This window comes from Arachis ipaensis, chromosome B10, assembly GCF_000816755.2.
Source record: "Arachis ipaensis cultivar K30076 chromosome B10, Araip1.1, whole genome shotgun sequence".
Taxonomy (NCBI): Eukaryota; Viridiplantae; Streptophyta; class Magnoliopsida; order Fabales; family Fabaceae; genus Arachis; species Arachis ipaensis.
This window is the reverse complement of record NC_029794.2, coordinates 186,009-198,839: the sequence shown is the minus strand read 5'-3', so window position 1 is coordinate 198,839 and position 12,831 is coordinate 186,009. Positions and strand designations below refer to the sequence as shown.

Sequence of the window (12,831 nt, the reverse complement as noted above, 5' to 3'; positions counted from 1 at the left end):
GAATATTAAGCAAAGAAAAAAACTGAAAAAACAAGACAATTAAAAGTAAACAAATGAAAAAAAAAAATACTTAAAAAAAAATAACAAAATAAATTGACTTTAAACGTTTACATGCACTTGCATTTCTTGTGATCGGAAATTTGCAGGGTTTTACTCTAATATGAGGTTTTGAAAATAATCAAGTCTTTTTGAAATTCTGACTCTCCTGTTTATAGAGAAAGATTCTATTCTATGTTGCATGGTTACTAGTCTTCTACCCACCTTCTGGTTTTCTCACTCTCAGTCCTAAATGTAATCTATGTAGGCTGCATAAATCGCAATAGAGTATAATAGTTTACGTGTATATTTCAGTAGATCAAAACTACTTTAGGGTGTCGCTGTTTACAAATAAAAAAAAAAAAGACAACATAAATTGCTAGAGAATATTACTGTTTACGCACATAAAAAAGGGAATATAAAAACTCTGGAAACTTACAACTGTTTATGCACAATAAAAGGTATAATCATTTTGTAAATGTTGCAAATGCATAATTTTGAGTTTTATTTTGTTTGAATATATAAATTGGTGAATTCTGTGTAAAAGTGATTCATCAGATGAGTTTTATGACGTGGAAGAGATCTTTACGAATGCAATTGATGCACTTAAAAGTAGAGGAGAGCTTATGGTCCGTGATGATAGAAGTTATAAAGATATTTAGAAAGATTCTTTAGATCCTCAAGTCATAAACACAGTTAAAGACATTGCTGTTGATGATGTCAAATACAAGTTTTAAGGGATTGTAGATTCGAATCCTCATGAGATTAAAGACATTGTTGTCGATGAGGTGGAGATCAATAGGATTTGCAAGATGAAATGACAATTATGCACAAGAATTTACTCACTTTCATGGGACAAAAGTTTTGCGGATAGTAAACTCCGAAAATGTTATCACCATACAGAAGAGGGTGGAGGAGGCACAGTGGGTGTACGCTGAGGTTGGGAAGGAGTTACGCCTATGTAGCAGAAATTCTCCGTACCTCGGTAGCACAAATGTTGCCACGTGTAACGAGCTGAATACGTACTTGCACTTTGTTGCTGGGTTTGCAAGTTCACCGCAAAAAAATTTTTCTAGCGGTGACAGCCACCACCACCACTACCACCATAGACTGGTGGTGCTAAACTAAATTTAAATAATCACAAGAGAAAAAAAAAGTAGAGAATATATACCTAATTATTATAATTAACATTCAACTTAATTATAATTATAGGCACTATATAAATCATAGAGGATAATTTACCCTTTATTTTAGAGAGGGCATGGTAGCATTTACCATATAAATTACCTCGTGTAAAACAAGCTACGAATTAGTCTATTATTTAAAGTGCTTGTTTGAGCGTCATTATCTTGAAAAAAGATCTTTTTTTATTTTTTAGCGTGTTTGGCAAATTTCTAGTAAAAAAAAGTAAAAGTACTAGAAAAAAAAATATATCTTTTTTAAAAAGTTGTAATTTACATCTTTTTTTAAAAGATTTTTTTTCTTTAAAAAAAATATTTTTTATGTAATAAATAAACAAAAAAGTACTTTTATATTGTTATACCCAAACATAATTGATAAATAAAAAGATCTTTTTATATGAGATATTCAAACATAAAATTACTTTTACTTTTCTATAAGATCTTTTAAAAAGAAATAACTCGAAAAAAGATATTTTTTAGAAGTTAAACCAAACAAGTCCAAAGAGATGGCTAAGGGAAAATGTATTTTGAAGCTGCATATCGAGGGCACAAAAGCCCGGATTTTTGTAGAAGCAATAAAAGTCTAATTCATCGACTTTTCCTCTAAGGAATTTTCCACGTTGATAATAATATATTTCGAATAAAATTTAACTTGTATTGTTTTATAAATTTTCCTGTAGCGTTTTCTGCCTTCGGAATTCGGCACGGACCCAGCACGTATGAAAAATGCAATGGAACCAGGAAGAGTCTCTTTTGACGAAAAAATGACAGTGAGAAAAGCAATAGAGGATGCCAACATCCCTTTTACTTACATCTCTGCCAACTGTTTTGCGGGATATTTTGCTGGTAATCTCTCTCAGATGGGAACTCTTTTACCTCCAAAAGACAAGGTCCTTATCTATGGAGATGGCAATGTTAAAGGTAATCACTAACCACGACAGAAAAGAATAACCACAAATACTCATCTATTTAATACTTGGTTCTATGTATGTTTGCAGTTGTTTATATGGATGAAGATGATATTGCGACATACACAATAAAGACAATTGATGATCCTCGAACATTGAATAAGACGGTGTACCTAAGGTCGCCAGAAAACATTCTCACCCAGAGAGAGCTCATTGACATGTGGGAGAAACTCATACAAAGGAAACTAAACAAGTCTTTCTTATCCAAGCAAGAACTTCTTTCTTCTATGGAAGGTCAAATATATTAAAAAATCTCTTAATACCTTTTGATACTAGAGGAAGGTGCATGACTCTTTGATCTTGACAAGAGTTGGTACCTATAGGCTATAATAGTATAACACAACTCTTTCAAGAAATAACCTAGCTCACCATAGTTGATTGGCTAAAATTGCAGGTTTGGATTATGCAAGCCAAGTGGGAGTGGGCCATTACTACCACATATTCTATGAAGGGTGTTTGACAAACTTTGAAATAGGAGATGAGGGAGTAGAAGGCTCAGAGCTTTATCCAGAGGTGACATACACACGCATGAATGAATACCTAAAATTATACCTATAATAATAATTAAGGCCTCAAACATGGTATTCTTATTCCACGAGCAATAGTATGCAAAAAGTCCAATGAGGACCGCCTGTTGTATTGTAGGTGATTTTCATTTGTCTCAATTGAATAATGAGACATAAGTAGTGGTTACCAATAGAGATGGAACTAAAGCATCTTATGGTTTATTTTATGGAAAGAATACTACTTATCTAACTTTTGCTTTTACCTAAATATTCAAATATAAGATACAATATATATTTGTCTATCAAAACTCGTAAATCACAACATACACACAAAACATACACACAAAATAGACTAGACTATAGTAGACAACCTTTGAAGGCTTTTCTGAGGGCAGTTTCATCCAAGTTTCTTCCGATGAATACAAGCTTGTTAAGCCTCTTCTCATTTGGTTCCCATGTTTGTCCCGGGCAGCCATCCAACATGGAATGCACCCCCTGAAACACATATCGCTGATCAGAACCATCCACTGATAACACACCCTTCATTCTGTAAAGGTCCTCTCCTTTTTCTTCAATCAATCTCTCTAGCCAATCATCCACCTACGTCAACAAAGCATAAACTTGAAGCATTAACCGTCAAATCTACACAAAGCAATTCAGTGACTTTTGAGAACAAACACACGGTTCATGAAGAGTTTAAAACAATTTATTGACTCACCTCATCAAGATCAAGAGTTCCCTCAGCAACAATACTAACGCTAGAGACAGAAGAATCATGCACATGATCATCATGATGATGCCCTTTGTGATCTGTGGATAAATTTTAGAATCACGAAACAATGCAGAACCACAAGAGTAATGAGGGGGGAGGGGGGACTTTGGAAATACTTTCATCAATTAAGTCAGAGAGGCATTGTTATTACTTCAAAATGGTAGAGTTTTTCAGACAAAAAAGAAATGTAAATATTTTAAGAATATAACGTTATGGAATAATGCAATTGCAACATCTGTCTACAACATAAAAAAAAAGTAATGCCTCTGTTTTCCATTAGAAAATAATTGACCTTGTATTGCAGCAGACTCTGATAACCTCTTTTAAAAATGATAATAAAGGGTTTAGAAAGAGTACCATGTCCAGAATCATTTTGATGGCATGCGGAAGAGGAACATTCTCCATGCACCTCAGAATCAATTCTGAAATATCAAGGCATTTTGATTGAAAAACAGATAAGGTTGCAGCTAATATGCATCTATAGATATTCATTATAACCATACCAATAGCCACATTATTTTGTAGGAAAAAGGGGAACAAGAAATGTATTAAGTACTAAAACAGGATCATAAAAGGTAGATTTAAGTACCAATATTTCAAAGATACAAATTAACATGATACTTATTACCTCTCAAGATCATATCCTCCAACTCCTAGAACAAAGTCCACATCCACAACTCCAAATGTAGCTTGCTTAATTTGTGCCATCCCATTGATGTGCTGGCAACAATTCACAAAAAGAGATATATATTTCCACGAGTATTACTTTTCTCATTGACCCAAGAACTTCTGTAAAAAAAATCTACAGAAGCTTATAAATGACAACAAAATTATTGGACAACAGTCTGATCTAATCATAGAAATTAAATGGAATCCCTTTATCATTAAAGCATTCATCGTATCATGATAACGGCATGAAATCTCAATCATCTAGCACCAAATGTTAATTTGTTTTCGCCTTAGATCAAGATTCAAAAGTCAACACAGAACTACAGCTCTGTTCTACCCATATTCAACAAACCAAAAGGACAGGTGCAAACAGTATGATAAATGAGACATTCTATCCTCCTCCATGGAGTAAAAATCCTTATTCCATATCATTTCATGACGACTCACTTATCTCTCTATCTTTTTGTATTATATTTTCTCTCTCTTCTCTTAAATATTTATGGTAATACATCAATGTTGACAAATCCAATCAACTATGAATCCATATCCATTCAGAAAAAGAAATTTTATTTAAAATAACAGAACACAGGGTCATCATCAGCATGGTATGCCTTAATAGGAAATTGTAGTAAAACTGACGTACATGTTCATTTCGTGGACTAAGATTGATGTTTGACCACATCATTCTCTTTCTCCCTAGATTTCAATTACCATCCTAGTTCAATTAAGAAATAAAATATCTAGAGGATCCATACGTAACAAAAACATACCTTTATTTTCTTGGTCAGTATCTCTAACTCGGTTTCAGTAACCAAATCTATCTGCAAAAGCAATTAAATTTTATAAATAATCTCAATTCTCAATCCAGAAATAGAGCCACAACTATGTCATACTAAACAAAAGAAAAAGTAGATGAATGCAGATAAATAGGATCGCAGAATCTTAAGACAATAACCTTGTTCAAAATAATATGATCGGCATATGCAACTTGCTCTACTGCCTCATTAACCACAAATCTTGGTTTCACTTCATTTAAGTGTCGCATAGCATGCTTGCAATCAACCAAAGTCACACATCCATCCAATTTCACATGCTGAGAAACCAGTTCATCCATGCAGAATGTTTCAATAACTGGAGCTGGCTTTGCAAGACCTGAGAAGGGTTTAAACTTGAAACAATATGCTCCATTCAACCTTTTCATACACCTAATAGATGCAGTTAAAAGAAACTGGGAAAAGATGTGGACTATAGAAGACTCATTGTGCTTCTCCAAACGTTCTCCATTTTGCAGAATCTCATTTACTGATTTTCTTTTGCTTATTTTTTCCAACTATATCCTAGAAGTCACGAACAAAGAAAATTTGGTCTTTCTAGAATTATCTTTCTAGTAACTTAACGCATGGTGAATTTAGCTTTCACCTTGTAAGTAAATAGCGAGCCTCTAATGCCTCAATCCCGAGTGCTGCATAAGTCGTTCAAAAATCATGAACAATTTACATACCTGTGGTTTCAATTACGATATGATCAAAATTGTGTCGCTTTTTGGTGACCAACTCCAAGAGCATTTTAACCAGATCTCCTCGCACGGTGCAGCAGAGGCAGCCATTGTTAACCATGATAATGTCTTCGCTTGAGGAAGAATGACTAGCAACCAAGGATCCGTCAATATCCACCTCACCAAACTGCATTTTCAAGAAGATGGTTTTCACAAATTAACAGCATAATCGATGATACATACAAGGGCAGCTTCTGTAAAGCTCATAGTGATAAATTATAAATATCCAAGCAATTACTTGATTAGAAAACGATAAATATGTGGGAGGTGGATACCTCATTTTCAATGACGGCAATGCGCTTGCCATGTTGAGATGTGAGAATATGATTGAGAAGAGTAGTCTGCAAGCATTCGACATTCCACAAGTTATATATAATTTAAGAAGAAATTATTCATGCACAAAGCAGGTGCTGTCTCAAAGTGAAGAAATTGTTTATTACGGTATTATATTGTACGAAGAGGGGGAAAAAGGAAGAGGGTTACCTTTCCGGAGCCAAGAAAACCAGTAATGACAGTAGCAGGAACGCGATGGTCAGGAGAGAGCGCAGAAGGAGACGAAGACGAAGAAAAGGAGGTCAGTCCAGTCCTCCTCCTACTCATCAGTGTCGCCAGATGGGAATTAGAATTAGAACGGAGAAGCTGAAAAAGGGTGTTAGCAGATGATGTTAATACACTCTTCGCCCTCATCATGCTCATGTATGTAACTGCCTTTCCTCGCCCTCGCTCACCTTCTTTAACCCCTAACACTTACCAAGGGTTTTAGTCTTATTTATCACTACAAGTACAGCAACCGCAGTACCGCATTCTCTTTTCTTCTGTTATGGCATGCCCTATGCACTTTCTTATTTATTTTTTATTTTTCAGGTTAAATTATTCTGTCAATGTTTCTAACTTTTTCAAAAAGGGGGTTAATGGATCCCTATACTACTATGTACTCACAAATCAATCTCAGTTAGTGAAATCTTAAGAAAATTGCTTAATCGACTGAAAAAAGTTCAAATAGACTCAATATTGTTAACATCATTAGTTCGTGTCCAGTAAAAATATTAGTAACTACGCAATTTCTTCTTTTAATGTATATAAAAATATTTCAATCCCGTTACGTCTTCACCCTTTATAATTAGCATTGTTTTGATACCAGTATTTTCTTAATCACTAAACACGTATTTTCTTTGTTTTGTTAATTAAAAAAATTTAAATACACAATTCATTAGTAACAACTGTATTTTTTATACGGGTATCAAGAATATTTGGTGTATAAATAGTATTTTTTAAATATTTTAATGTTGTAAAAAAAAAATAGGAATTATACTTCGTCGATAAATAAGTTGACAACAAGGCAGTGAAATTAGGTGCTTTTGATCCGAAGTCACTCAAGAACATAGTAGTTTTATTCAAGGATGAGGCACATCAGAGAGTATAATTCAATTCTAGCATTATCTTGCCTGACTAATCAAGAACAGTGTTGTATTCGATCATCATTGTTGGAATATATTTGGGATAACAATCATCATTCTTCATAATGTGGAATGGAAATAGGCAATGCCTAACAATGTCTCCATACACCAGCTTCTTTATGTTACTCTTAGCCCCTCATGCAGATTAGAAAATTTCTTGGACTGAAAATGTGAGTTTGACATGGATATGGAAATCCCCTGCTCTTTAGAAAATCAAACTCAGTACACAACATGAGAAATATGTCTACTCCACTTCACACATATACCAAGCACCCGAAGAGCATGCTCTGGGAAGAAAATAATATATTAAAAGAATAAAATAAAAAGTGCTGGTTACGGGTTACCAATGAAAAGGGAGTAGATAAAATACATAACACTCGTGATTTGTCTCACAAATCTATTATCGCGTGTCTACTTACATGAGATTAGATTTATTTTACTACTACAAAAGAAAAAGTTACTATTAATGACCTCAGGTTACATCCTGAATAAAGTTACTTAACAAATAGCTCATCAGCTATGCAAAATTAATGAGAATCTACTACGTAGCCAACTCAAGTGAATTTGCCGATACATCAGACAAACAAAGATTGCTGAGCAAGGAGTTTTAAATATCAATGGCAATGGCAGCATGCCGCTCAATTACGGGAAACCGATCAATGAAGAAGAAGAATAGTAACAGAACTACAGAAGGATGAATGCTAGTCAGCGTCAGTTTTGCCGAGTAGATCCTTTGATGATAACTGAAGATAATTGGAGAGAGAGAACTTGGGAGGAAGGGTCATAAGTGCCTCATTTCCACTGAGCTTCTTCATATATGCCATTCCAAGAGCATATCCTAAAGCCCTTCCAACAGGAACAGCAACCGCATTCCCAATTTGCCGGTACCTACATATAATAGTAATCTCGTATCATATCATGATAATAATGCTTAGTATGTGTCTGCTATCACAATGTATATGCTCCCTACAAAGTATAAACCCAGTAACCAATTATGAAAAAATGAATCCGTAATAATATTGATCAAAATAATAGTTTCAAACCTCTGTTTAACAGTCCCGCAAAATCTATAATAATCAGGAAAACCCTGCAGCCTAGCAAATTCTCGTATACTTAGGACTCGGTCCTGCTCTGGATGTAGTATTTTCTGCAAGAGTTTAAAATAAATAAGAAATCAATTTATACACATACACACACACATAAGAATATAAAAACTAAGACAAAGATAAGACCGTATTATGGCAACTTGGGAAGGTCAGTGCCGTAGGAACTGTCTCATCCCACCACAACCGTCCAAATGGCCTGCATATATACATACAAATTAAAATGTTTTTGGAAGAAGTTAAAAATTAAACTTATTTCAATAGTTACTAATTTGTACATTTGCTCTTTATATATTCGATTGTGTGAAAATTAATTCATGTGAGAATAATGTTTGGATAGTTTGATTGAAATGTGATTTTAAAATAATCTGTTTAGATTGTGTGGAAAATGTTGCATTATGATAAAATTACTACAATGGATAGGGAATGATTGTTCTTATTGATACTTGTGGATAATTTAGTAAAATTATAACACTGCAAAAAATAATCAACGTCTAAATGATATCAATTCTAAAAATAGTCAACTTCTAATTGTAACCATCCGTTTCAAAAAGTTGCTTAAAATTATTTCCCTCAAGACAACTTAAGGTATCATATTCAGATTACAAAAAAATATTTTGCACACCAAAAGGTGGTGCCCACTTAGTTACCCTTCAAATCCAAGCATGGAAAAAGGGGATGAGTGAGGAGTAGCAGAGTCCACACTTTAATCAAAGGCAGTACAATTAGTATCTAAATGGACACAGCTTTTAGTGTACAAATAACACTTTTGTCCAAAGTACAATTTTGATTGAAGCCACCCAAATGCATCTACTTTTTGAAAAACAATTTTGTTATTTTTTTGGATAATTTAAGCTGTTTTCCTTATCCATCCAAACCGGCTGTAAACATTCATGAAAATGTGAAGTAAGAAAATAAAAACATATACTACAGAGAACTGAACTGAATATATACCTCTTAGATCTCCCTTGTTCGAAAGTAAAGGCATAATCTGGAACCTGAAACCAAGAAGGATACAGTGAAGAATAGTTTTTAACCCTGTCTCACTATAGGCATGAATCAAGAACATAAAATATGAAAAATGGAACACAGATTGGCCTATTTTAAACCCAGCAACTTCTACTTGGAGATATCAAAAGCATCTAATTACTAAGCTAATTTTTTATTCACATGTGATATTATATGCGAGAATTTGTGATATATGCTGCAAATATTTCCATCCACTTCTTTTAAACTTCCATAGAAAAGCATAACTAGGAGAATAACAATTCAAGCATAACAAGCTGCGAAGAACCAACACATTTAAAACATTTAAACAAAAAAGTTAGTTTATACCTTAATAACATTTAAAATTATAGCTAAATAAATAATGTGACTATACATTCCATGCCATCCCTAAGAATCAACCCCGGAATGTAACGCTTAAACAACTAATTAACTACCACTTGTACTAAGCTTCATGGTTATATATTGCACTGATCTACGAAACTAAATATGGTTCTGGGACAGACCAGGCCGTTGTATGACTTGGAGTGACATAAGGTTTTGTCATTATGCCTGAGTCTGAGGAGTTTGTGGGCCAGATCAAGCATCTGGGTTTGTTCCCTCTGACCTGCTTGTTGTTCACCCGACCTTCTCAGAGTAAAATGCTTAACTTTAATGTGGCGGTGTAACCAGCTTGAGAGTCATGTTGTGGACCACATAATGGCCAATCAGGCCTGCTACGTCTATATATGTTCCCCCGGGGATCCAGGTCAAGCAGAATGAAGCTTGCCTAAAAATTAGCCTATATCCTATAGGCAGGAACATATACACTCATGTAATTTCCTTGTAGACGAACCATTTGATAATTAGAAACCCACCTAATATCCTAATCTAAAATATGATTTGGAACTTGAAAGCTATTTCTTAACCAGTATAAAAACAGATTAACTTAAGCATCAATAGTTTGTTATCATTTTATTTTTAACCCGTAGTGAAAAACAAATTTGAAATGTTTATAATTTCAATGCAAATAGAAATAGCTGAAAAAGAATGTAGACCACTTTCTGCGTGAAGGCAACAAAAAGACTTTACCAAGGGCTTTCCAGATGGTAGTAGTGTTGGACTCTCAGTTGGATGCCGCCTAACCACATTGTCAATTACAACTAAACCCGGAAGATCACGGAAATTTGCTCCCTAAAGTAGCATCAAATTAAGGGTTGACAAGGAATCCATCAAAAGCATAATACATTGACTTAATCAAGATTACAACCTTCCGTTTTGGAATTTGACAAACACGTAGGTAGTCATCTTCCCCCAAAATATAGGGTCGGTGATCATGTAGTAAACCTTCCTCTGTTGTTCCATTCAATGTTGACCCAGTCATCTCTACTCAAAATGCATAATGAGAACAATATAGATGAGCTATTTTTGCTGCAGAGCTTTACAGGCCAGAAACACAAATATAATGATAAAACGAAGAAAAACGGCAGACAGCGAAAAAAATGAAGTGATTATAAACAAAGCACAGGAGCCCTAACATTTAAGATGAACTGAATTCAGAAAAAGTTGGTTACTTAACATTACTCTTTCACAAATGAATAAGAATAAACTATCAAATACCATATGTTGCAGAATATACAAGTTTGTTATTATTTTAAATTTAAGTTGTTTTATTTAACCAGGACTAGGTTTAGGTTTTATCGTTTTTATTCAACCAGTTAGAATTGTAATCGATATGTCTATAGTATATATAATAAATTCTAGTGTAACTACTTGAGTTCAACCAATCGTTCATTCAAAACGTTTTTACCATATACATTTAACTTAGAAATTAAGACTAAAAAAAACCTCTTTGCTTTCGCCTTTGACACTTACCATTTAATAAAATAAAATAGCCAGGCCACCCAACTACACACAATTGGGTTTCACGACTGAAAAACCCAGGATCCATATAAGATCTAGAAACCCCAGAGTTCAACTAGATTTTTCTACAATCCAACATATTACATGCAGTTTAAATATCCTACAAAATATCTAGGTTATTTCATTCAGGAATTTTTTTGAAAACTAATTTCAAAAATTGACTGAGTGCACAGAAGGGAGTTCAGCATAAATCAACAACACAGAATGAAATGAAGAGGCAAGTGAAATTTTTAAGTCACTTTATGATTAGTCAGAGTGTACAGAAGGGGTAACATTATTACCATATTTAGTTGACCTTATATATCTCTGAAATTCTGTTTCTGGAGGATTTCTGTATGGCATTTCTTCACAAGTTTCGTGGTTTGTCACCTATATAACATTGAATTAGGTTAAAACCATGCTAACATAGAAAAGCAAAAGCAAGTGAAGAACAGTACAGCAGGAAGATCAGAGATTGCATCTTGAAGAACAATAGCTTTCTCAAGTTCACGAGGTTGGCCTTCATCATAAGCAACAGTATTGCGCTGTAAATAAAAGTCAAAAGCTAGTGAAGAATATACATGATGTCTGAAAGAACTATTTTCGATGAAGTGTGAGGATTAGTACCTCAAACTCTGTTGGAGGCCAATAGCTAACAATGACATCATGTGACGGCAATGGAAATTGAGGTAGAACCTGTTCAAGGATAACAGATCATCAACAAAATAAAACAGAAGTTCATCTTTCCAAGAATTTGAAGATAAAGAGACGGAAGATTAATGTTTTGGCAACAATCCCATCTTTCCAAACAAAATTCCAGATTCTTAAACCGACCTCACTGGGATGAGTACCCCACAAGAAAACACGCAACCGGAATTGTGGAAGACCATAACATCCAGCAGCAACCATTCCCAATCTTGCTTGGTAATTCATATGTACCAAACGACTCAATGCGTATCTTCCAAGTGAACCGTTGTCAAATTTCAATATGTCAACCACATTTTCCATTAAAACATACTTAGGCTTCAAATACTTTACTATGTCCATGAAAACTACAATCTGACGATTTCTTTCATCATCCAATGGTGAAGCAACATTTCTAAAGCGATTATATCCACTAACTCCTTGGCAAGGAGGGCCCCCACAAATAACATCAACTTCACCCTGCAATAATTTCAAGCCACAGATTTCTATTTAAAAGTGCGAAAAAGTACTTTAAGAGTTTTATCAAATCTACATTATCAACTACACAACTTACAGGAAGAGGCAAGATTTTGGAGATCATCCCTTTTCTCACAAATTCCTGTATGCTTTCCTTACAATTACTAAGATATAAAGAAGTGAGTACTAAGGCACCAACTATAGTAACATCACCTATCACAGAGAAAATCAAGAGATATACCTTAAGTTTTCAAGTGGCTCCCATGTATCCTCACTTTCACTGTGACCCCTCCAACGCACCTATTGAACAACAATGAGAAAGCAATCACTACCAAATTATGATCCCTTACATTACTAGAGACTTAACAAGCAACATGGATAAGAGATTAGATAGTAACGATTTTTCATTGCTAATGTAAAGGCATGAAGCATTATTAGGCTCTTTATAATTATCCACCATAGGGGGTGGTGGTATCAGAAGCATGTTATTATTAATTTATTATTAATAAAAAAAAGACAAAAGCACAAAATAATTTT

At 34.2% G+C, this 12,831-nt stretch overlaps 3 protein-coding genes across 4 annotated transcripts in view; 1 reads left to right on the top strand and 2 right to left on the bottom strand.

Moving 5' to 3' along the window:
• Window positions 1–2,938, top strand: part of LOC107622394 (isoflavone reductase homolog) — a 6,938-nt gene extending 4,000 nt beyond the window's left edge. The window contains exons 2-4 of the mRNA XM_016324269.2: window positions 1,898–2,138; window positions 2,216–2,419; window positions 2,580–2,938. Of these exons, the coding sequence (XP_016179755.1) occupies window positions 1,898–2,138; window positions 2,216–2,419; window positions 2,580–2,743 (609 nt within the window). The 3' untranslated portion in view covers window positions 2,744–2,938. The remainder of the gene's footprint in view (window positions 1–1,897; window positions 2,139–2,215; window positions 2,420–2,579) is intronic.
• On the bottom strand, window positions 2,791–6,521 carry LOC107622393 (uncharacterized GTP-binding protein YjiA). The gene is made up of 9 exons (XM_016324267.2): window positions 6,171–6,521; window positions 5,963–6,028; window positions 5,634–5,814; window positions 5,088–5,284; window positions 4,903–4,953; window positions 4,092–4,183; window positions 3,821–3,885; window positions 3,410–3,501; window positions 2,791–3,291 (listed from the first exon to the last, which is right to left on the bottom strand). The coding sequence occupies exons 1-9, from the start codon at window positions 6,381–6,383 to the stop codon at window positions 3,049–3,051; spliced, it is 1,200 nt and encodes a 399-aa protein (XP_016179753.1). The 5' UTR covers window positions 6,384–6,521; the 3' UTR covers window positions 2,791–3,048.
• The window catches only part of LOC107622392 (DNA (cytosine-5)-methyltransferase CMT2), a gene marked incomplete in the record, with an annotated part of 11,722 nt that continues 6,350 nt past the window's right edge, over window positions 7,460–12,831 (bottom strand). For both annotated transcript variants that reach the window (XM_016324266.2, XM_016324265.2), the window contains 11 exon segments: window positions 7,460–8,032; window positions 8,188–8,291; window positions 8,377–8,446; window positions 9,202–9,245; window positions 10,324–10,425; window positions 10,502–10,617; window positions 11,436–11,523; window positions 11,592–11,678; window positions 11,761–11,829; window positions 11,968–12,297; window positions 12,392–12,458. In XM_016324266.2, coding sequence (XP_016179752.1) covers window positions 7,846–8,032; window positions 8,188–8,291; window positions 8,377–8,446; window positions 9,202–9,245; window positions 10,324–10,425; window positions 10,502–10,617; window positions 11,436–11,523; window positions 11,592–11,678; window positions 11,761–11,829; window positions 11,968–12,297; window positions 12,392–12,458 — 1,264 coding nt within the window.